Below are 25,522 nucleotides of genomic sequence, written 5' to 3'. Positions count from 1 at the left end.
CAAAGAAGTGGCAAATGAAGTACAATGTTGGAAAGTGTATGGTTATGCACTTTGGCAGAAGTAATAAACGGGCAGACTATTATTTAAATGAGGAAAGAATTCAAAGTTCTGAGATGCAACGGGACTTGGGAGTCCTCGTACAGGATACCCTTAAGGTTAACCTCCAGGTTGAGTCAGTAGTGAAGAAGGCGAATTCTAGAGGAATAGAGTATAGGAGCAGGGATGTGACGTTGAGGCTCTATAAGGCGCTGGTGAGACCTCACTTGGAGTACTGTGGGCAGTTTTGGTCTCCTTATTTAAGAAGGGATGTGCTGACGTTGGAGAGGGTACAGAGAAGATTCACTAGAATGATTCCGGGAATGAGAGGGTTAACATATGAGGAACGTTTGTTCGCTCTTGGACTGTATTCCTTGGAGTTTAGAAGAATGAGGGAAAACCTCATAGAAACATTTCGAATGTTGAAAGGCATGGACAGAGTGGATGTGGCAAAGTTCTTTCCCATGATGAGAGAGTCTAGTACGAGAGGGCATGACTTAAGGATTGAAGGGCGCCCATTCAGAACAAAAATGCAAAGAAATTTTTTTAGTCAGAGGGTGGTGAATCTATGGAATTTGTTGTCACGGGCAGCAGTGGAGGCCAAGTCATTGGGTGTATTTAAGGCAGGGATTGATAGGTATCTGAGTAGCCAGGGCATCAAAGGTTATGGTGAGAAGGCGGGGGAGTGGGACTAAACGGGAGAATGGATCAGCTCACGATAAAATGGCGGAGCAGACTCGATGGGCCGAATGGCTGACTTCTGCTCCTTTGTCTTATGGTCCTATTTGTGGTAAATCTGTGGAGTTCATTGCCACAGATGGCTGTGCAAGACAATTATATTTAAAGCTGTGGTTGATAGGTTCTTGACTAGCAATGGCATTATTGGTTGTAGAGAGAAAGCAGGGATACCGAGTTGAGAGGGATAATAAATCAGCTATAATGGAATGGTAGAGCAGACTTGATGGGTCAAGTAGTTTAATTCTCAAGTTCAAGTTTAATTGTCACTTGACCGTACATGAATACCCATGAATATAGCCAAATGAAACAGCATTACTCCGGGGCCAAGGTGCAGAACACAGTACCAATGATTATACAAGGCACGAGCACACATTGCACATATATGATAGAAATCACACTTAAGACAGCAAGCACATCTAAGACATACTCCAATGTCTTATGGTCTAATATTTGTTTAATTAAAAATTTCCAATATATTATTTGAATTCCTCAGTTGCTATGAAGGAATTCTGAGAAGCCAGTTGTCCTGTCCTGAAGATACTAGTCCAGTGATTTAAACACTCTGCTACAATATATTTGATCTACATGCAATCTATCATGATGGTTCAATATAACAATTTCACTTTGCACTATGTACCGTCTGTATGAGCAGCCTAGGAACTCTTATGACTAATAAATCGCTTTCTCAATCTGCCTTTGTACAGCTATGTTCCTGCACGTCCTTCAGTGCCAGTTAGTGCATATTGGCTCTCAACCATTCTGGCAAACAAGTCATTTTCCACTTCTCTGCATCAGTTTTATTCTACCCCATGACTGCACAATTCCACCAAATTTTGTCCTTGACTACTGTTCTCTGTGTTGTGTCTTCTGTAAATTTAGCTAGATAATGTACAATTTGACACCAACATCTTAAAGCAAAACTTAAGCTGATGGAAATAATATCCCTTTCTTGTTTATTTGAATTAATTTGCTTGAAAATATAAAATCTTTGTTTGTATGTAGGAAGTGCTACTTGTTTTCAACTACCTCAGTGGGACTGAAGTCCATGGAAGTGAAAAATTCACTCAGAGACTGGAAATAGGTGGAAATGTGCGTTGGGTTGAGACAATGTTTCCTAAGAAAGCAATGAAACTGTAAATTATTAAATTATTACAGCACAGAAGAGTATTCAACTTCAAGTCTATGCCAAAACCTAGAACAGAGTAATCCCTCCAGTCCTATTTCCCAACTTTTCCCCGTCGCTCTGAAAATTATTCTCTCTCAAGTGTCTACTCAATTCTCCTGCTAAAGTCCTGATTGATTCTGTTTACACCATTCCTCAGTTAGCCAATTCCAGTTCATAGCTGCTCTTCATGTAGATATGGTTATTCTTACATTCCCCCTTGTTTCCTTTAGTCTAAAATCTTACATCTATGTCCTCTGCTTTTTGATACAATTGTATTCCAATTCTTACTCAGAGCGAGACCTTTGTTTTTATTAAAAGTGGAATTCATAAGAACTGGAATTCAATTGTAAACAAGGTGGGAGAGCAGAATCCTGATTGGATGAGGATTAACCAATCAGGAGGGATGGACCACGGGAGTATAAATACCACCAGACTAGACATGCCCAGGCATCATCCCTGATGAAGGTGAAAGTTATCATCAAAACACGAATTATAATCGATAACTGTATCCAGTTGGAAGCCCGAGAAGAGTTTATTAGTTATATACACTGGGAAAGCACTAGACCCTTTTACACTATCAAATCTCTTCTCAGCCTTCAAATTCAGATTTATGTATCACATGCATATCAAAATATGTGCAGACTTGGAGCAAGTGAGTGCCTATTCATGTCTGTTCATAAATATGTAAAGTATTCTGTACCCTCAGAATTAAACTCTTTTTAAAACAAAAATCGAAAAAGTACATCTTATTATCCTCTCATTCCAAATCACGAATGAAATATTCTGCATTATAAAGAAAACTTGAAATGTTCAGTGAAATTTCCAGTTCCTAACAGGTTTTTATAGGTTGTCATCTCATGATTTATAGGTTTCTCCACTGCAGGAGCTTTGAAACATCCCTTCTTTCATTTCCACGAGGTCAGAGATCAGCTGAAAGCAGTAGAAGGCAAGTCCTCAGTGGGAACAATGTTTTTATACAATTAAGTAATTTCTTACTAAACTGGAACCAGAAATTTAGTTGCCAAAAATCCTCTTCCATTGGCAGGACAATCACCAAGTGTACCTGTTGATAGTTTCAATGGATTCAGCTAAGACTAAATTATTAACATCACACTACATTATACTGAAAGCAAACAGCTTATTGCCAGCCAACCGACTGATGAATGCTCTGTATTTACTTTGCCAGCATGCTTCAAACTTTTCTTCGCCCTTTATGCGAACACAGGAAATAAACTCAACAAATCTTCGAGGGAACCATACGTTAGTCTGGATCCATAACTTTGTTTTTAGAATCTACTGCACCCGTCAGGCTTCACTTAGCAGTGAAGCAATCGTGTGCTCCACGTTTCCATCGGTTGGGTATCAATCACCCCTAAGGTAAAAGATTGCGGGTTCAAGTCCCATTCCAGAAACCCGAACACAAAATCCAGGCTGACATTTCAGTACAGCAGTGTAAGAGTGCTGAACCATCAGGTGTCCTGACTTAGAGGAGGTTACACAGCCAATGCCTTTTCAGGCTGGATATACAAGTTGCCAAGACACCTTTTTGAAGGATAACAGATAGTATCATGCAATATTAACTTCCTAAGCAACTAAAATTACACAGTCATTGTTAGTTGCTGCTTAAGGGGGCTCACTTTTGTGAAACAGTTGCCCATGGAGTAGAATGGGTGTCCTGAGGTCATGGAAAGTGCCAGATAAATGCAAAGTGTTGCTTATTTATATAGATTCTGCCAATTAAAACTTGCATCTAGTTTCATCAAAAATGCCAGCTGCAGGTGATTCTTCTATATGTTTACAAATTACACAGCTACATTGTCCAAGTGTGAGGTTTGAAACACAAATCCTATCAATATTTCTTTAATCCAGACAAGTGTCAGGTAGTGCACCCCAGGAGGTCAAATTCTGGTAGGAACTATACAGTAAATGGCAACGATCTTAGGAGCGTTTATGTACAGAGAGATCTTGGATCTAAGTCCATGGTTCCCTGAAAGTGCAGACTTAGACGGATAGGACAGTGAAAAAGACTTTTGGTATGCTTGCCTTCACTGGGCGAGGCTTTGAAAATAAGAGTTGGGATGTCATGCTGCAGCTGGACAAAACATGAGTAGACTGCATTTACAGTTCTGGATGCTGCACCACAGGAATGATGTAGCAGCAATAGAGAGAGTGCAGAGATTCATCAGGATGTTGCCTGGAATAGATTGCTGGATTATAAAGCGAGATTGGATAGGTCGGGTTCGTCCTCACTGGAATGTAGGAACCTTAGAGGTTTGCAAAATTATGAAGGGCATCATAGGGTAGATAGTAATAGTCATCTTCCCAGGTTAGGGGAGTCTAGAGCCAGAGGGCACAGACCTCTGAGAGGAAAAAGGTTTAAAGGAGATCCGATGTGTAAGGTTTTCCACGGAGATTATCTAGAACAAGAGGGGTGGTGGAGGCAGATACAATAACAATATTTAAAAGGCATTTAGACAGCTATCAGAATACCAAACAAGTAAAGCGACACACGTCTATTGTGGGCAAATTGCGTTAGTTTAGATCAGTATCATGGTCGATATGTTCGAGGTACATTTCTATTTTTATTCTCTAGCATCAGCTGCTTGACCACCAACTGCAGAGCACCATGCCGTAAAACAACATCCAGCACTAGAAAGCAGTGTCTACCACTAGAGATAAGCTAACATTGTCGAGCATTTCAGAAGAGCCCAGGCATAATACAGTGTTTCAAGTTCCTGAAACATTTATAAAATTCTCAGTTCCAAAATACACATAATAGGCTTAAACAAAATGTAACAAAATGTTGGAGGAACTCAGCAAGTCAGGCAGCATCTATGGAAAGAAATAAAGAGTCAATATTTCAGGCTGAGACCTTTCATTCAGGAACCCTTACTAATCATCTCTGCACAAATCAATCTATGCTTCATCTGAGTGATGGATTGTTGGATGATTGCGGTTTAATACAAACATTTGTGTGCAGTTGTATAATTTATCTGTCTAGAGAATAAAATGAACAGAGAATTAGGGTAATGAAGTTATTTAATCAGGAGCATGAAATCCAATGGAATGGATTCCTCTCATGACTTCTTTGCAATACCTAATAAGTATTTTGATGCTTTGCAAATGCATTGTTCTTGAATTAACCCAGCATTACAGAAATGAACAGGACTATTTGGGGCATGGGGAATTAATGACACTTAGCTAGCTTGCAATAAACTGCCTTTGAAGTCTGAAACAATTGTTAAGATTAATCTGTTCAATCTTCTAAAAGGGTCTAATTTAAGTAAATCTAGGCATCCTACCCCTGTTGTTGACTGGACAGCATGGGTTGGGCTGTACTTGGGTCACTCCTGGTAATGGCACAGTTCCCTTCTTCATAAGCCTTCAACTTGTCTTTCAATTGTGTGACCTGCAGACAAAGAAGATTCCAAGAGAGTCAGTTATTGTCCATTTAACTCAGTTTGGTTATGGCTAATCACATAAGAATTTGTCACTGCCCAGGAGCTGCAGGCAATGTTCTGAATAAAATTCCACAGAGGACAGCCACACACAATCGCTCCCTCTCCCCTTCCCTCAGGCACGCCCAAGAACTGAGGTTTCTCATCTCAAAAAGGATATAATAAATGACAGCAGTGCTGATGAGCAGAACATCTAGTTTGAGCTTGATAGCTGGGCTTAATTTTAATGCCGACGTTAACAAGGAAGAGAGAAATTCTTTTGGTTCAACAATTCTATGGAAAATCATCACAGAAACCATCTCCTTGATTGTGGGGATTACTGCTTATCTGGTAATGGCAGTTCAACTGAAACATATTGCATGCAGTCTTAAAGAATAAAGGGTTCTCTTCCACAGTGTGTACTCCACAACTCAATTTGTTCCATGAAATGAAACATCGATAAACAAAACATTTTGGAAAGGAGCATATTCTTTAATGCAATTTACAATGCCTTTACAACAATCACTTCTAATCTTGGTACTTTAGTTAGCCGTACCGTTTACATTATCATCTTGAACATAACAGAGAAAATACACCTTCCCATAGAAGAGCCCGAAGCCTGGAACTTAATTCCAGCTATTCATCATGTTCAAAGGTTAAATTGAACCAAGTTTTGTAAGTTTGTTTTTTCCGGTTGGGGAGATAGGAATAAGCAGCTAGAGAAAAAAAAAATACTCAAACCTGACCCTGTTCTAAATAACAAAACAGATCATGGTATTCTGAAAGGTCCACAAGTTTAAGCAACACACTACTATTTGTAAACAAAGGAATTGCTGTATAACTTCTGCAAATCCCATCTGCAAACTTGAGTTTGCACTAAGAAAGTTGCAATACTGGAGTGAAAACATAGTAATCTGAGCAAAAGGACAATTAGAAAATTGCACAAATAGTCCATCAGAACCTGTTGCCCTAACAATTTAAAAGATGAATAAAGAAACACTGTCATAGCTCTCTAAAGTTTAATTGGTTCATCTCCCCACCTTGTAGAGCGTCAGGCAAACCTTGCCGTTTCTTTAAGTTTTTGTGTTTTTTCACAAGGCCGAGTTGCTAGCTTGATGTCAACCCAGTGCAGATGGAGAGCGTGCAAGGAGCCGGCCAGATTCAAACTAGGGACCACTGATCTTGAAGCCCAGTGCAAATGTCACTACACCACCAGTTGGCTTCGCTGAAGTTTGCATGTACAGAAAAGTGAATCGAGATTCTTTACTATATAGGAGGTTGTAGTGAAAGTGCCGGATGCTAATGAAGGGAGGAACATGTCTCACCAGAGGAAGAAACATCTTTACAGCGGATGGAACAAGAATCACGTGTGGGAAACAGGGAAAATAATTTGAATTAACTTTGCGTTACGGATTCAGCTAATGATCATGCTTTGTCAATCAGAGGATGATGGAAGTTTTTACACAGGAGCTAAATATTGGACATAATTTCCAAGAACCAAAACTTCAATTTATTATAATATGGAAATTGTACTACATGCTGGTTTTTATAATAAACGTTTTCTGAACACTTTTACAGGTTTCAAATGCTAACTTTCTGTTTGAGGACTGGACCTGTGGAGATGGTTAGACAGGGTGGGATTAGTTGATGGGTTAACAAAAGAGAGGAGAAGGAAGGGTAGAATTTAAAGAAATGTAAAGTATGTAGTTAATGGAAAATATGCTCAATTATATCATTCAGATCGCAGACAAATGGTATGCTTTGTTTATAGTGAATCCAACCAAATCCTTCACATGTTTCAGTTATGGATTCACAACAGTTCATCAAGAATCTATAGAGATTATGACAGCTGAATTTTTTTTCCTTCATTGTCTTTAAGGTGGTTGTATACTTAACAATGAATAAGCCTAAATGCATAACTCTACACCTTTTGAAATAATTATCCTTTCCCACAACACATAAGATATGATGGTACTAGTTTAACACCCTCTACAGTCTTGCATACATTATATCTCTGCAGATCACTCAACACTACAATGAGCTATTTCCTGATGACTTAAAGAGCAGCAGATCTAATAGTGATATCTGTGGGCTAATACAGCAACCCTGTCTCCCACCAGATTCAAATGAACTGATGTGTTCAGCTCAAGGACTTCCAAGGAATTCTTAATTGGCTGCAGCAGATTACCTTCAATTGCCCTCTGCCATCTGGCAAGCACATTCGTTTTTGCCTGTATAAACCTAAGCTAAAATACTGCCTCCTTTCGGCCTCTTTGTATGTTGGAAAATATGCAATGGAGCACCACAAAGTTAATAACCACGAGGTTCTGCAGATGCCGGAAATCCAGTGTAACACACAAAATGAGGAACTCAGCAGGTCAGTCAGCATCTATGGAGATCCTTCATCAGGTTCTGGTGAAATAAATGTCTTGGCTCGAAATGTGTTTCTTTTTGATAAGCATTTGATATCTTTACACAGATGGTAATGTGAACATTTATAATAGAACATAGAACACGATAGCACAGTACAGATATTTTGGCCCATTATGTTGTGCTGACCTTTTAGCCTACTCTAAGATCAATCTAACCTTTCCCTCCCAAGTAGCCCTCCATCTTTCTATCGTCTAGGTGCTTATCTAGGAGTCTCTTAAGTGTCCTAATGTATCTGTCTCTACCACCACCACAGCAGGGTGTTCCATACATGCACCACTGTGTTGCAAAGAACTTGTGATAACCAAGCTCTGTCTTATTGCTACTTTTTCTTTTAAACACTATAACTCTATTAACACCTTTACATTCTGTGGTATTAGTCCATGACTCAGGCAAAACTATTCAGGCTTCTGTCTCACTGCTGACCAGTTCTGGATAGGAATCTTCTGATATTCAGATCCTGAACTGTTTAGCCCACAATGAAGTGTCTAATTTAGAGTTTAACAAATGATTCATCTTCCTCATCAGGTGCCATGCCCAGTTTGAGCTTTGACTGCCATGGCCCACACACTCCTGTTTCGGGTCAAGTGGATCAATTCATTGGTATTCATTTCCAATTCTCTGGCTGCTGTCTCCATCATCATTTGTCTTTGTCTTCCTCTTGCTTTCTTCCCTTCAATCTTTCCCATAATTACTGTGCATTCTAACTCCTCTTTCCTAATCACATGTCCAATGAAGTTACGTTGCCTTTTCATGATCTCATACATTATTTCTCCTTTTGTGTTTCCTCTGTTCATGACATCCTCATTAGATGTTTGTTTCATCCATGATATTCTTTGCATCCTCCTCAAAAACCACATCTCTGCTGCTTCAATTCGTTTCCTCATGTTACTAGATATTGTCCAACATTCTGAGCCATATAACATAACTGGATAAACATAACATTTCAGTACTCTGAGGCGGGTTGTCATGCCTAGTTTAGTATTGGTCAGTATACTCTTCATTCTCGTAAAGGTGTCTTTTGCCATCCCTATTCTTCTTTTGATGTCCAAGTCGCACCTGGCATCTGATGTCACCCAGCTTCCTAAGTAGCAAAAGTTCTTTACTTGTTTTATGTTAATAAAACATAATAAGTTATTTGAAATATTACAGAAAACTCTAGATCTAGATTTGAAAGACCTCCGCCTAATCAGATATCTGCACTGGGAACAAACTGCTGCTGTAAGAATAGATGGAGAAGTGAGTCAGTTTACGAAAATCAAGAGAGGTGTTAGACAAGGGTGTGCTTTCTCCCCTGATTTATTTAATGTGTACAGTGAAACAATAATACAAAAAATAAGAGACATCAAGGTTGGCGGTGAAAACATCAATAATTTCAGATCTGCGGATGACACTGTGTTAATTGCAAGTACGGAGGAAGAACTACAAAACTTAATTGATATAATTCTTGAAGAAAGTGCAAAAATGGGTCTATCTATCAATTGCAAAAAGACAGAATGTATGGTGATATCCAAAAAGAAGGAGAATCCTATCTGCAGGCTGAGAATAAATGGGGAAGACAGAAAACAACAGATGATTAAAAAAGTCAAAGTACTTGCCTCTCTGCGAAGTTCCTCGCATATGGCTGCATACTTGCTTATATGACAGTCCAAACTCACAATATTACTCTTCAGCTGCAACAGAGAAAAAGTCAGTTTGTACATAAAACTGCTTTATCCTCCTACAACGGGTGATCAGTATTAAACATAGAAACCCTGCAGAATTCACAGCAGAAGATCTAAACAGAAAGTATCAATGTCTAAAACTGAATTCTCACCCTTTTCCATGTTGAAATAATCAAATTTAAGCAGAAAAATAAACACAAGTGTACAAACAGATTAAGTAAAACCAGAAAAGCACTTGGAGTGGCTCTCTTTTCTTTAATTCTGGTATTTACTTTCAATTTGTAAAAATTATTTGTCTTCAGGAGCAGGTCAGATTAAATAGATGCCAAATTGCTTCAGTATTCATGTAGAAGGATATGTTTTACAAATCACAAGTATAAACACTAGATTTTATGACAGAAAATGGATTTGACTTATTCGATCACGGTAAATTACTGCTCTGAAAATAAGAAACGCCTTATTCTGCTTGGCATTCAGCAAGCTAATGGAACAGAAAGCTGGGGATTAAAACATTTTTTTGTGCTTCTCTGTACATAGGGAATATCAGGTGCATTTTATATCACGCACGCCTCAGGTTAGCAGTTAAGCTGACGGACCTTTACAATGGAGTTCAACCCTACCTTTATTAAAGCATGTCTCAACTGCACCAACATATTTCCCATTCCCGGTAACTCACTCATGAGATCGCACACAAAAATGCCTCAAGGAATTTCTTGCTTCATTTCTTGTTTCATATTTGTTTTCTTTTATTTCCACGGATGCAGCCCAGTATTTAGACAAACATTAGACTGTTGCAGGGCTCAGTCAGAAACTGGTCAGATTGCTCCCTTAGAGGAAGAAAAGACAGCACCACTCTGTTCTAATCTGCACGGATGAGTGGAATTTCACATACAACAGTACAGCACAGGAACAGGCCCTTTGACACAAGATGCCTCTGCTGATCATGATGTCAAATTAAAATAATCCCATCTGCCTGCATATGGTCTGTATCTCTCCATTGTCTGCTTTTTCATGTGTTGGTCTAAATGCCTTTTAAATGTTACAGTCGCATCTGCTTCCATCACCTCCCCTAGCATCTTGTTCAAGACACCTACTGTTCCCTGTAAAAAAAAAGTGCCCCATAAATCTTCTTTAAACTTTTCTTCTCTCACCTTAAGTCTATGCTCTCTAATAGCTGACATTTGCACCTGGGGAAGAAGACACTATTTACCCTTTCTATGCTTTTCATAATTTTATATGCTTTGTCCCTCGGCTTCCAATGCTCCAGAGAAAACCGTCCAAGTTTGTCCAACCATTCCTGATGATTAATACTTAGGTAACGTTCTGCTGAACCACTTCTGCACCCTTTCCAAAGCCTCCACATCCTTTTTTGTGATGTGGTGACCAGAAATGCACACAAGAAAGCAAATGACACCTAACAAATGTTTCATACAACCTCCATACGAGTTCCTGACCCTTAAACTCCACATCCTGACTGATGAAAGCAAGTGTGCAGTAGGCTTCCTTCACTACCCATTTTTTTTGTATTGCCACTTTCAGGGAGCTAGATCCTTCTATACAACATTACTCCTATGGGCCCCTGCCATCCACTCTACACTTTCTCTTGCAGCTGACCTCTCAAAGTGCAACACCTCACACTTGTCCACATTAAATTTCATCTGTCATCCCTCCAACTGAGCTGCTGAATCCTTTGACAACCTTCCTCATTACCCACAACTCCACCAGCTTTTGTATCGTCGGCATAAAACTTAGAACAGTACAGTACAGGAACAGGCCCTAAATTAGCAATCACATGCCCATTTAATCTCTTCTGCCAACACAATGTCCACATCCCTCAATTCCCTGCACATTCACGTGCCTATATTAGAGCTTCCTGAATGTTTCTGTCATATTTGACTCCACCACCAACAAGATAACACATTCCAGGCACCCAACACTGTGTAAAAAAAAAACATGCCCTGCACATCTCCTTTGAATTTAACCTCTGTCACCTTAAATGCACGCCTCTGAAATTAGACTTTTCCACCCTGGGAAGAAAATACTGGCTGGCTGATCTGGCTATGCCTTTCAATCTTATAAATCTTTATCAGATCTCCCCTCAGCCTCTGATGCTTGGAGAAAACATCAAGTTTGTCCAACATCTCCATATAAAACATGCCTTCTACTGCATGAATCTCTCCTATACCTCTCCAAAGCCTTGACATCCTTTCTATAATGGGGCAACCAGAACTGAATCCGCTACTCCAGATGCAGCCTAAGTAGAGTTTTATAAAGCTTTCAGTCTCCTGAACTTAGTTCCTGGATTACTAAAAGCAAGAAAGCCATATTTGCGGATGAAAGCTGATTGAAAAACCATCAAAGAAACAGTTGCTGTTACTTTTTTACTGGTAGCAAATAATAAAACAATAATAATTGTGTTTGTGACATTTTTAGCATTAGGAGATAAACTTACAGAAGATTTGATATCTTTAGCACGATTCGCATACTTTAAGGTATTATATGTATCTTCATAGCTGCTGGCTGAAGGGCTCACAGTGGCAATCATCACCGTATGGCAGTTTCCCCCCAATGAGTCCTTAAGGAGGCGGGTTAGCTTGCTATCTCGGTAAGGGATGTGAGATTTTTTACCCTTAGTAGGTAAAGAAATGAAAGAAAACAGCAGCAGTTAGAAACTTCCATAGAACTTTCAATTCAAACTTCTCTGCAAAAGGAATGCAATATATCATAAACAGGGAATCATTCCTTTCAGACTCTCCTTATGGGATGAGAGACTTGTCCTCACAATAAATCTAATGAATCACTTTAATGATGTTTACACAAGTTGTGTCAGTTTAATTCCTACCCAGCCCAAGATTCATTTTTTAAAATTCTTATTTGATTTGGCTGACTGGAGACCTCTAGAAGGACCTCAGAGCTGTGTTCTGGGAGACACAACATAAGACAGCCCTGTGGGAGTACAATAGCCTCTGCTAAATACATAGAAAGTCACAAACAGCAGTGTAATAACATTGGGCTAGTTTATATTTGATTTTGGTATCTGCATTCATGAAACTACACAAATTAATAAAACTATGAGTGATTTTAGAACACAGTACAGGCCTTTCAGCCCACGATGTTGTGTGGACCTTTTAACCTACTCTACGATAAATCTAACCCTTCCTTTCCATATAGCCCTCCATTTTTCTTTCATCCATGTGCTTATCTAAGAGTCTCTTAAATGTCCCTAGGGCCTCTACCACCACCCCGGCAACATATTCCATGCACCCACTATTCTATGTTTAAAAATACCTCTCTGATATCACCATACCACCTCTTCTCCTATACTTTCCACCAGTCAGTTTAAAATTTTCAGCAGAACTCTTAAAGAAACACAGATTTCAATGAAAGGAATATCTGGCTTGCCTGTAATTACTTGGCTAAAACAAAAGAAGCCACAGTGATTGCATAGAGGTAGCAGCATGAGCTGTAATACAGCTTAATTTGAGGCAGGTTTTGTTTCAAAACAAAATTAGATAGTGCTTTTTTTCTTCTCAAAGGATATAAACTACCTTACCTTGCTATCTGCCAGTGCGTTAATGACATTTCCTAATGCAAGCAGAGAACGGTTTATGTTTGCTCCCTCCCTGAACCGTGCTCCTTGAGCCTTAGTTGCAGTAACTCGCTCTGACCCAGCCAGGTCAATGAGGCACATCTTAGCCACCCGCAAATTCTTGCTGATGCTAGCAATACGATCTTGCTGCTTTACATACACCTATTTTATAACAACGAAATACATACATGTGAAAAGACGTTTGATTAAATGTTCCAACCACAGCCCTCGCTTCCTAGACTGTCATCCTGAACACAGTACATTTTAAGAACGGCTTTTGGAATGTGGCGGGAAACTGGGGCATCCAGATATAGCCCACATGAACATGGGGAAAACATACAAACTTCTCACAGACGGCAGTTTACACTTGATTTTAAGTCAACACTACATCTTGATAATAATATAACTTTCTTGGTTTCAAATACTTTCACATGCACTATTCTCAAAGCTTTTGCTTTCCCATTTGAGCTTCCTGTTCAATAGGCGGAGTAAAATTAACCGTCTTCGCAGTAACTTGGTAAATACTGACATCTACCTTGAGGGTACACCTGGCAGCAATACCTCCGGATGCCCCTGTTTAATGTGCAAGCTTAGAATAACTCTGCTGTGCAGTAAACCTGAGACTATTTGAATTCACATGACTTGGTGATGCAAATTGTGAGGTGCAAATACTGGATTCAGTAACAATCATGAAACAAACATGTTCCTAATTCCCGCTGTACATGTATACTCCTACAAACTACGTGCTAGGGATGGCATGCAACTTTCAAACATTGATAAAGATAAATTATTTCAGCCCCTTGAGTTTGGCCTCAGCAGTTTTGACCTGAAAGACCGCATGGGATCGCGAGGATGTGGCATTGACGTCTGTGGGATGCTGGGTTCTGTTCTGGTTTCCATTTGCCAACATCTCCAAAAGCTCTTTGGCAGTCTTGGGCTGAAGGACAGAGGAAAAACAACACAAAATCAACTTCTTAAACTCAGAAAATTAAGTTTCCTTCACATTCACAAGAGGGTACACATTCTGACTTTTCAATAAATGACCAGAACTTTAGTGTTGCTTGGTGAGATGTTGATCAAAACTGAACAATACTTTATTTAATATATTCTTTCATGGGATATAGATGCACTGGGAAGGCCTGTATATGAACGTGCAGGTATTTTTATTGTCAGTTAACCACAGACTAAAAGCTGATTCAAAGTTTTAACCTTCTCAATACCTGAAATTGGCCCATTTTGCCAAAAAAGGTAAAAACTGAGAAATATATCCAGGGTGAATCAAAAACAAATAAATGATTAATTAAGTCCTTGTTTTTGTTAAATGTAACACATGTAAAATTCTGGAGGAACTCATCAGGTCAGGCAGCATCTATGAAGAGGAATAAACAACAGACATTTCAAGCCATGACCCTTCATCAAGCTTCACCTGTAGCTTTCTGTTTATCTTCCATCTGCTGTTACGGAAACCTTGAGCTCATCCTGCTCACAACACCCACCTTTCTTGGCCCTTTTAGTGGATGACATTATAAATAGTTCCCTTTTCTAAGGTAATTGCATCTGTTGTTCAAATCCACTGCCAACAACCTGGTTCAAAAAAGTTCTTTCAATCCAAATTACCACATCGCCCCAGTATAGGTCTCTGTCCAGAGTACTGTCAACTCTCAACTCCCTACCATTGTTCCTTTGACTCCATGTTTAAATCACTCTCTCCTTCTGTTTCTGCTGTTGCTTCAAAGTCCTGATCAAATGAATAAAACATGTGACAATGGTGATGATGAATTTATTTCTTAATTTCTCATCCATATTTTGTTCAGTCAGGCTTTCTATGCTGTTCAGTTTTAATTCCATCCCCTCTAGTAGTAACTTCTCTTTCTGTAGATCACCAGGTGGTAAACCCTATGCTTCTTTATCTCCTCTATGGCCACTGTGACACCACATCATCTTACAACACACAGCATCCTATCTCTCAACCGCTCGCAGGGTTTTAGATTGTTTGGAACCAAGCCTTCCATGAGCTCCTATCATCCTAACAATGGAATAATCCTTTCCCAAAATAATTTATGTAACTTCGTGACAGATATTATTTTGAAATTAAATACCGCAATACACTCTAATATATAGAGTCGTAGATCACTACAGCACAGAAACAGGTTCTTTAGCCCATCTAATCCATTGCAAGATGGTATCCTGCTTGGTCCCATCCTGGACCACAGCCTTCCATACCCCTCCCATCCAACCATCCAAACTTTTCTTAAATGATGCAGTCAAGCCCATATCCGTCACCATCCACTGACAGCTCATTCAGCACTCATACCATCCTCTGAGTGAAGAAGATCCCCCGTCAGGTTCCCCTTAAATATTTCAATTATCACCCTTAACTTAGGACCTCTAGTTCTAGTCTCACAAACTTCAGTGGAAAAAAACTTGCACGCGTTTACCTTAACTATAACCCTCATAATTTTATTTATTTTATATATCTATACCCCTCTATCAAGACTCTCCTCATTCTCCTATGCCTCAAGGAATAAAGTCCTAACCTATTCAAGTTTTCCCTATAACTCAGGTCCTCCAGACCCAGCAACATCCTCGTAAACTTTCTCTGTACGCTTTCAATTTTACTGATATCTATCCTGTAGGTAGGTGACCAGAACTATACACAATACTCCAAAATTGGCCTCACCAACATCTTATAAAATTTCAACATAACATCCCAACTCCTGTATTCATTAGTCTGATTTATGAAGGCTAAAGTGCCAAAAGCTGTCTTTTCATGTTCGAGAATTAGTAAGTACTACTGGTATCTGCCTTTCTCCCCATTCCATCAAGTCAATGATATCAACAATTATAGTATCTTATCTACAATATTAACTGATTAACTATCTCATCAGGTTGATGTGATATTTTATAAAAGTTCAGATAAACTCTCTTAATAAACATTGAACGCCAATTTCTCTGATCTGTTATAAATAGAGCAAGTTTAGTAGTTGCTTAAAGGCTTCCTTACTTGAGCCACAAGTTTTTGATGCTGTGCCTGTCTACCTCACACAGTGACCAATGGTTACAAGTGAACTTCCTTTTTAATAAAAAAAATTAACCAAATATGGTCATGTTTGTGACTTTCATAATTCACTTGAAGCATCATGGGTGATTTGAGTTTTGTTTTTATTGAATATCTTATGACCTTTAATTTACAAATGTTGCTGAACATCTACATCCTTAAGGGCCACGTTCTACTCAATAAATGGCTGTTTCAATGTAATTAGAACAGTGTCATAAACTATCTGTTTAATTGGCAAAAGACAAGAAAAGACAAATACTTATAGCAGAAGCGTAAGAAAGGGCACATTGTTTTACACATTTCAATCACTGAAAAGTCACCACTAGCAGCAGAGTCTCAGAACATTGAAAGTGGAAGATCCCTGAACATTTGGAAAATGCAATGGAATATTTACAATTTGGAAAAAGGACACTGTTAAGATAAGACCTTAAGACAGAGGAGCAGGATTAGGCTATTCGGCCCATTGAGTCTGTTCCGCCATTGATCTTGGCTGATCCATTTCCCTCTCAACCGCATTCCCCTGCCTTCTCCCCATATCGTTTCATGCCCTGACAAATCAAGAATCTATCCACCTCCATCTTAATATCCCAATGACCTGGCTTTCACAGCTGCCTGTGGCAACGAATTCCACAGATTCACAACCCACTGGCTAAATCAATTCCTCCTCATCTCCGTTCCAAATGGATGACTTTCTATTCTGAGGTTGTGCCCTCTGGACCTAGACTCCCCCACTATAGGAAACATCCTCTCCACATCCCACTCTATCTAGGCCTCTCAACATTCAATAGGTTTCAATGAGAACCACCCCCCAACTATTCCTCTAAATTCCAGTGTGTACAAGCCCAGAGCCAGTAATCAAATACTCCTCATATGATAAACTTTTCATTCCCGGAATCATTTTTCTGAACCTCCTTTGACCCCTCTCCAATGTCAGAACATCCTTTCTTAGATAAGGGGCCCAAAATAAATAACAAGCAAGATAGACAAAGGAGAATTAGTGGATGTGGTGGACCTGGATTTTCACAAGGCCTTTGACAAGGTCCTACACCTGAGGCTGCTTAACAAGTAAAGAGCCATTGGTATTACAGGAAAGATACAAGCATGGATAGAGCATTGGCTGACTGGCAGGGGGCAAAGAGTGGAAATGAAGGGAGACTTTCTGGCTGGCTGCCAGTGACTAGTGGTGATCCACAGGGGTCTGTGTTGGGACAGTCTCTTTTTACGTTATATGTCAGTGACTTGGATGACAGAATTGATGTCTTGGTTGCCAAGTTTGCAGATGATTCAAAGGTAGGTGGAGGGGTAGTTTTGAGGAAGCAAAGTGGCTATAGAAGGATTTAAACAGATTAGGAGAATGGGCAAAGAAGTGGCAGATGGAATACATTGTCGGGAAGTGTAAGGTCATACACTTTGGTAGAAGAAATAAAGGTACATACTATTTTCTAAATGGAGAGAAAATTCAAAAATGTGAGGTGCAAAGGGAATTGGGAAACCTTGTGCAGGTTGAGTCAGTGTAGTGAGGATTTGATAAGGCTGTTGGAAAAAAATCTTGTTATTCTCTTCACAGACGTCTCCTGCCTCTTGCTCTAACATCATCAGTTCTTGTGGGATTCATCAGCTTTCCAGGAATGAATCTTAGCTATTTATCTCTGACTACTCTACATCACAACAATTGTACATTATAAACATGAGCTTTAAAGATTTTAGGTCTTGATTGGATTTAATGGTGATTAATTAATATTTATGGTTAATGCTTTTGCAATCATTTGCAAGGAAAAGATTTACTTCATCAAACTTTCAGAATCTTGAAGTATTTATTTGGGTCTGTCTTGGTTTTCTTTTGAGGAAAATTAACCTCAACCTATTTCCAATAGAGATAATCACCACTGCCTTTCTGCAAATCTTGTTTGCACTTTCTCCTATATCTCTATAACAAGGAAATCAGGAGTGTTCAACACGTGGTCTAATCAAGGTTCTGCCATTAGATTAAAAGACACAGGAAAAACATAAACATCCAGATCCATAAAAGACAGGAGCAGAATTAGGCCATTTGGTCCATCAAGTCTGCTCCATTATTTCATCAGGGCTAATCCAATTTTCCTCTCAACTCCAATCTCTTGCCTCTACCCCCCCCCCCCAACATATCCCTTCATGTCCTGACCAACCAAGAATCTATCAACCTCTACCTTAAATATACATAAAGACTCGGCCTCTGCAGCTGCCTGTGGCAACAAATTCCACATATCAAATTCCACATATTTGTATTTCTCTGTCCTTCCAGATAAGAGCCAATTCTATTTAACATTATAACCATTATAAGTGAGAGCTCATACTTTGTGAGAATACAAAAAAGAATCCTAAATTTATATTGTTCTGTAAATTTTGGCAAGCATTGCTTGAAAATGATTTAACACTGTCTGCAAATCTACTGATATGCAAAAACAAATTCTAATTTAAAAATTACATAATGAATTCCGTTTTCCCTTAGCCATTAGTGAACATATAACATGCTTTGGACATATAACATACTTTGGACATATAACATGCTTTGGTAATAATTACACCAATGCTATCCAACAGCATAGCAATGATTATCAGCAGTAGAGCACGAACAAACACCATTGGGTTTATGACTCCTACCTGATGGAAGCTTAGCCTCTGAACAACTGTTCCTTTCTGAGGGTCCTCTCTCACAGCCAGTGAGCCTTTAGGTTCAAGCAGGTCATGAATCTGTTCATTGTATACCTGATAATATGGAAAAAAAATCTTTTATACCAAGGTTTAAGAGCTAAAAAGGAGGAAAAGTACAAAATAGCACTAAAAACCCATGCTCTCAAAATTTTGCAACAGTTTTAAAAAAAGAACAGATTTATTTGTGATATTTGTTATTACCAAAAATAACAATTGTTATAATAAAAATTAGAATTGTTATTAAAATAACAAATAACTTATTATTTCATTATATAAACCTATCACCAGAGAAGACTCTTCCAACCTGTTATTCCAAGAGTTGGGGAATCTTCTATATTGAATCGTTTTAAGGTAAGAAAGAGAAAGATTTAAAGTGAGCCTGCATATTTCACGCAGAGGCTGGTGTAATTAACAAGCTGCTAGAAAAATAATGGTAGAGTCAGGAACAATTATGATTCAAATACATCTGGACAGATACTCAAATAGGAAAGCTTTGGATGGATATGGTCAAAATTCAGGCAAATGGAAGATCGATAGCAGGTAAGCAACTTCAGTAGACAACTTGGGTGACATTAATGGATTTGGCTGAAGAGCCGGTTTCTGTGTTGCATCCCTCTATAGCAGTATGTGCGATGGATTCAAACCACTAAGGCAAAGGCAACCGACAGGCGAAGGGTTTGAGTTGCTGCTAACCTACATCCCAGGTGTTCATGGGAAGATTAATACACACAAATGCATGAGAGCAGCAATTGCTCTGTGGAAAACTTAAAATAAACAGTTAAGAAATAAACCTTATTTGCTGTTCTGATTACTGCATTAGAAACTTGTCAATAAGTACTTTGCCAAGAACGCACGAGCATGAAAACAAATGGGACTGCAGATGCTGGAATCTGGAGCAAAAACAGAATGCTGGAAGAACTCAGTGAGCAAAATTCATTTGCTGACATTTTGGGTCGAGACCCTGGCTCAGGACTGAGAGAGAGAAGGGAATGGACAAGGGAAAGGAAGGGGTGGGACAGAAGTGGTACGTGGAAATAGGTGAGGTCAGGAGGCAGACAGGACATTGAGGGAGGCTGGGAAAGGAATTAGAGGACTAGGGAATTACTAAGAGAGTGATCTCCATGGAACACATAAATCTAGGGAGAAGGGAAGATGTAACCAATGGGAAAATCACATTGGCGATGGGGGGGTGGGGGGGGGAGAATAAAGATGGTGCATGTGAAACAAAAGTTCAAAGATAAGAAAATGGAAGTACAGTTAAATTTGATGAGCAGTGTCAATTACAATTAAAGATCAATGTATTCCATTCAACACGGATGCTTGGTCACTTTAGAAGTCTGAGATAGAATAGGCACAAGGATGTGGTGGATACATATATCCACTATGTGGCGATTATGAGAAGATGTGAACACAAAACACTGTTTCCTTTCCTCACAAAAGTTACTGCAGACCTTTGCTCCATCCACAAAGGCAGGATTTCCCGATGGCCAACTATTTTAATTTTAATTGCCATTCCCATGCGAAAATGTGGTCCACAGTGAGGCCACTCTCGGCTTGGAGGAGCAACAGCTCATATTGCCATCTGGATAGCCTCCAACCTGATGACGTGAACATTGATTGCTCCAACCTCCAGTAACTTTTCCCCCTCCCCCCCCTTCTTTAATTCCTCTCTTTGGTGCCCCTCTTACCTTTCCTTTTCCCTTCTTCTGTCTATTACCTCCCCATGGTGTCCCTCTTCCTTCCCTTTCTCCATGGTGCACTCTACTCTTCTATTAGATTCCTTCTTCTCCAGCCTTTTGCATTATCTTCCTATTGCCTCCCACCTCCTTGCTTCATATCGACCTGGCTTCATCCATCACATTCTAGCTTGTACTCCTTCCCAATGTTCCTTCTAAGGTGCGCGCGCACAAAAGAATTTAAGCTGCGCAGAGAAGATTGTCACCCTCTACCTTGCTGGCGTGTTAAGTATATTTCATGATCGCACACAATCACATCTCCTTTTCCAGTTTCTGTTACGGACGGTGTTAACAAAGTGGAGTTTGCTATGATTTGTCCACAGATTTTAGAACTGGCTTATTTATACTGTTTTTACTTAAGAAATTATTGATTCACTATGTTCAATTCCAAAGAAGCAAAGGGCGTGAAGCACAAAAGAATTGTTAGTTCATTTAAAGTGAAATGGCTTTAGGTTCACTTCCACTTAAAAATTCAGTGCACACATGTTGCTGTCACTGTGCAAAAAATTGCACACCACCAGATTTCTGCACACTCTGTTCATTACAAATTAGACGGAACATTGCTCCTTCCCCTTCCCCTCCCCACCTTCCTATTCTGGCTTCTTCCCCCTTCCTTCCCAGTCCCAATGAAGTGTCTCGGCTCGAAACATTGTCTAATCATTTCCATAGATGCAGCCTGATCTGCAAAATTGCTCCAGCTTTTTGTGAGTGTTGCTCTGGATTTCCAACATCTGCAGAATCCCTTGTATTTAAGATTGGATGACATCTTTGCAGGAAACCTCCATTCAATCCATAGGAGGAATTAGGAGCTTTTGGTTGCCTCATTCTTCAGTCTGATGCCTTACTTCCATTCTAACCTCTCTGACATTAGCCAGCGTCTCCTCCAGACAGATCTGTTGTGATTAACAAGCCTTCATCAACCTTTCTTAGAAGGCACCATCATCCTTTGTATCATTCACCTTGTGTCTACCCTATTCCCTTTGATTCTCTTCACCTCTCCCCTCTCAACTTAAACCGTTTCAATTCCACATTTTCCTAACAAAAGATGTTAACTCTAACTGTTACCTCCTCACAGGTGCTGTGAAACCAGAGCAATAACACCAATTGCATTTTGCAGCATTAGTAACTCCTTTTGCTTTACGCTTTCTTTGCAAGGTTGGTAATGTTTTGGGGCCAGCTGCTCCAGGTATACTCTACGGCACATTATACTTGCACAGTGGTGTTCCATTTATATAAAGCAGTTATGAGGGCTATTTTGGAGAAACTCAGCAGGCTAGGAAGCACCTATGGAAAAGAGTAAACAGTTTACATTTCAGGCCAAGAGCCTTCATCGGCCCGAAACATTGATTGGTTACTCTTTTCCATAGATGATATCTGGCTTGCTGGGTTCCTCCAGCATTCGGTATGTGTTGCTTTCAATTTCCAGCATCTGCAGATTTTGTCATGTGAATGAGGGCTATTTTGCTCCTTTAGGAGATATACAAGTACAGACTTGGAATACTTTATAAGGCAGTGATCCAAATAAAGGTCCACAAGAACAAAGAACAAACCTTCAGTCATCATCTGAACTGCTGGAGAAAAAAAAAACTGCTGCCCATTACTTCCAGATATCCATCTTGTTAGAAAAATTCTGAATGAAATAGATCAATTCATTCTATTGTGTTTGTGTGTTTGGTAAAAGCTGCAATCAGAGCCAACAGCTACAGTCTGTGTGCTCAGAATTGTTAATGTTTCAATTTGAATGTTGCCATGCAACAACAGTGATGTAATCCATGAACTAAGCTGCATTCAAACTGCGGTTCTTCACAGTAATGGGTTCCTACTCTCGGAGATTGCCGAGCAGCCTAACGTTTTCAATATCTCTAGGTGTGGCCTGGAAGATGTGCCCTTTTCAGTGCAGCACTGCAGCCCTGTTCCTTGTCAGTCTTTGCTATAGCCTGCATGGTGGGTGGTGGGTGGTGGGGCTGATGTTTTCTGCTGGAGTAAGTGGGGGGGAGGAGGAGGGCTGATGCTTTGCTGCTGCTTGTGCATGGGAGGGGTCTTTAGGGTTCTACGCTTTTCTGTCATTCATTATTTGGGATTTTTCTTCTGTTTCATGGATGTCTGTGAAAAGTAAGAATTCAGGTTGTATACCATATACATTCTCTGATATTAAATGGAACCATTGTACCACTGAACCACTGAATTCATAATATTTATATGAGGTATAGAAGGTGACATGACCAAATCTGCCTCTTAAAATCCAGGGCCCACAGGACTAGGTAGAGCTCAGGATTCCAGACTGGACATGGAAGTCCAAGTTTCTGCTCCAGCTAAGTCCCAAGTCCAGAATATTTACACTGCACTGGCTAGAACTCCAAGCATTACAAGCTGAAAATCGCCCTGCTGAAACTGTACCATTGTTGTACAAACATTTGAAGCAAAACTAGCAGATTTGCTTGGAATTTTGATTTTAAAAAAGGAAGCAATCTAATGCTAAACAAGATTGAATAAAACTATGCTACTATACTTAGAATGAACTTTTCAAAACCATCTGCTTTTAACTTGCCTCCAAATACGAGACGGCAACTTCACAAATTTTCTCATCTTTCATTTGTTCAATTCTTTCATAGAGTTCCAGCATTGTGAGATACATAACTCCAGGCTGATCCTCACTGCCCAGCATGGTATGGGTCTTCCCAGATCCTGTTGCACCATAAGCAAAGACTGAAAGAGAACATAGAGTATATAAGAAACTGTTTAATGACAATGCACAGTGGAAAGCCACTATTCCTTGTTGTCAAACGTCCTGTGTAAAAATTCAGGAGAAAGATAATTGTGATGAATATTAAATTATGATTCCTCACATGAATTTCACCTTTACACATTTATAAAACATAGAAGATAAAAGAGAATAGCCCAGGAACAGGCCATTTGGCCCACCACGTCTATGCCATCATGATGCTAGATAAAATTAATCTCATCTGTCTGCAAATAGTTCATATCTGTCTATTCCCTGCCTCTTCACATTTCTGTGTAAATACCTCTTGGACATTGCTATTGTATCTGTCTCCATCATCTGCCCTGGCAGTGCATTCCACACACTGATTACTTTGTGTAAAAACTTGCATCATAAATCTCTAAAAACTCTTCCTCTATACTCAATGCTCTGACTGATGAAGGCCAGCGTACTGAACACTTTCTTCACCCCAGACACCTACTTTAGTATCAATTCCATACCAACTAACCGTGCCTTGTAGGTTCTCATTCAACTTGTTTATATAAATAACAAACAACTAGGTCCCAGCACTGGTACCTGAGGCACACCACTACATAGGTTTCTACCCTGAGAGTCTAGAACCATTGCCCTATGCTTCTTACCATTGAACCAATTATGAATTCAGTTACCTAGCTCTTCTGGATTCCTTGTGAACTATCCTCCTAGACTAGCATATCATATCATTGTCAAAGGCACATAGACAACTGTCCTGCTATTATGCATCTTCTTGGCTACCTCTACAAAAAACTGCACTTGGAGTACTGTGTGCCATTCCAGTTACCCCTTTATAGGAAGGATGTGAAGCTTTTGAAAGGATGCAAAATCGATTCACCAGGATGTCTGGATTTGTCAGACATAATTTCCCACCACAATGCCATGATGACTATTCCTAATCAGCCCTTGCCTATCAACATGCTGTAAATTCTGTCTCTCAGATTCCCCTCCAATAACTTGCACACCACTGATGTCAGACCCACTAGCCCATAGTTGCCTGGTTTGTCTTTGCTGTTTTTTTCCTAAATGACAATAGTCTCTCTCCAGTCTTCCAGGACTTCACATGTGGCTAAAGATGATACAAATATCTCTCGAAAGACCTCTGTAATTTCTTCCTTAGATTTCCACAAAGTCCAATTGGGTCCTTGGTCAGCCCCTGGGGACTTACCCACCTAGATGGGCTTTAAGACCGCCTGAAGTTTTGCCAGCCCTCTCCACTTTGAATACATTTACATAGAACATTGCCACACAAAAGCAGCATCATCATCATCCAGGCATGCCCTCTTCTCGATACTACCATCGGGCAGAAGGCACAGGAGTCTTGGGTCCCACACTACCAGGTTCAGAAACAGTTAATACTCTACAACCACCAGGCCCACGAACTGACGTGGATAACTTCATTCACCACAACTATGAACTGATTCTACAACCTACAGACTCACTTTCAAGGACTCTTTACAACTAATGTTCTCAGTATTATTTTTAATTGTGTGATAGATATTTGTTCCTATCTCATGTTTGCTAAGCTTGCTTTCTAAATTGCAACTGCCATTTTAAAGTTCAAAGTAAGCTTATTATCGAAGTACATGTATGTCACCATATGCAACTCTGAGATTTGTTTTCTTCCAGACACACTCAGCAAATCCAAGAACCAAAATAGAATCAATGAAAGACCACACCCATCGGATGGACAAGTAACCATGTGCAAAAGACAACAATCTGCAAAATACAAAATTTTAAAAAAGAAATAATAATAATAAAAAATAAATAAGCAATAAATATTGAGAACATGAAATGAAGAGTCTTGAAAGTGAATCCATACATTGTGGGAACAGTTCTGTGATGGGGCACATAAAGCTGAGTGAAGTTGTTCCACTGGTTCAAGAAACTTCACAAAGAGTTCCAAGTAAACTTTCAATTATATTCTTTGCTTAACTTTTGGTTGTAAGTGGAAGTCTGTCTTCAGTGCTTAAAATTAAAATGTGAACTAGCTTGAAGTAAAAAAAAAAAAGACACTCTTTATAGAACAGCTTTGCAAACAGGCTCTGTATTTTGAAGAAGCTCTGCCTATAAAGTCACTGCACCTGTTTTATTATTGCTCAAAAGTAGAGTATAAAACAACGGGTTGTCCTGACAAAGGGTCTCGGCCCGAAACGTCAACTGTTCTTCTTCCTGCTGATGCTGCCCGGCCTGCTGCGTTCCACCAGCATTTTGTGTGTGTTGGTT

The 25,522-nt window shown here is 39.6% G+C and overlaps 1 protein-coding gene across 2 annotated transcripts in view; it reads right to left on the bottom strand.

The window, feature by feature from the left end:
• Positions 1-25,522, bottom strand: part of LOC140204952 (kinesin-like protein KIF18B) — a 114,054-nt gene that overhangs the window by 61,408 nt on the left and 27,124 nt on the right. For both annotated transcript variants that reach the window (XM_072271957.1, XM_072271958.1), the window contains 7 exons: positions 23,093-23,250; positions 18,758-18,862; positions 13,886-13,996; positions 13,024-13,221; positions 11,923-12,099; positions 9,405-9,479; positions 5,242-5,348 (listed from right to left, as the gene is read on the bottom strand). In XM_072271957.1, coding sequence (XP_072128058.1) covers positions 5,242-5,348; positions 9,405-9,479; positions 11,923-12,099; positions 13,024-13,221; positions 13,886-13,996; positions 18,758-18,862; positions 23,093-23,250 — 931 coding nt within the window. The remainder of the gene's footprint in view (positions 1-5,241; positions 5,349-9,404; positions 9,480-11,922; positions 12,100-13,023; positions 13,222-13,885; positions 13,997-18,757; positions 18,863-23,092; positions 23,251-25,522) is intronic.

Source organism: Mobula birostris, chromosome 11 (genome assembly GCF_030028105.1).
Source record: "Mobula birostris isolate sMobBir1 chromosome 11, sMobBir1.hap1, whole genome shotgun sequence".
Classification (NCBI taxonomy): domain Eukaryota; kingdom Metazoa; phylum Chordata; class Chondrichthyes; order Myliobatiformes; family Myliobatidae; genus Mobula; species Mobula birostris.
This window is presented reverse-complemented; position numbering and strand designations above follow the sequence as displayed.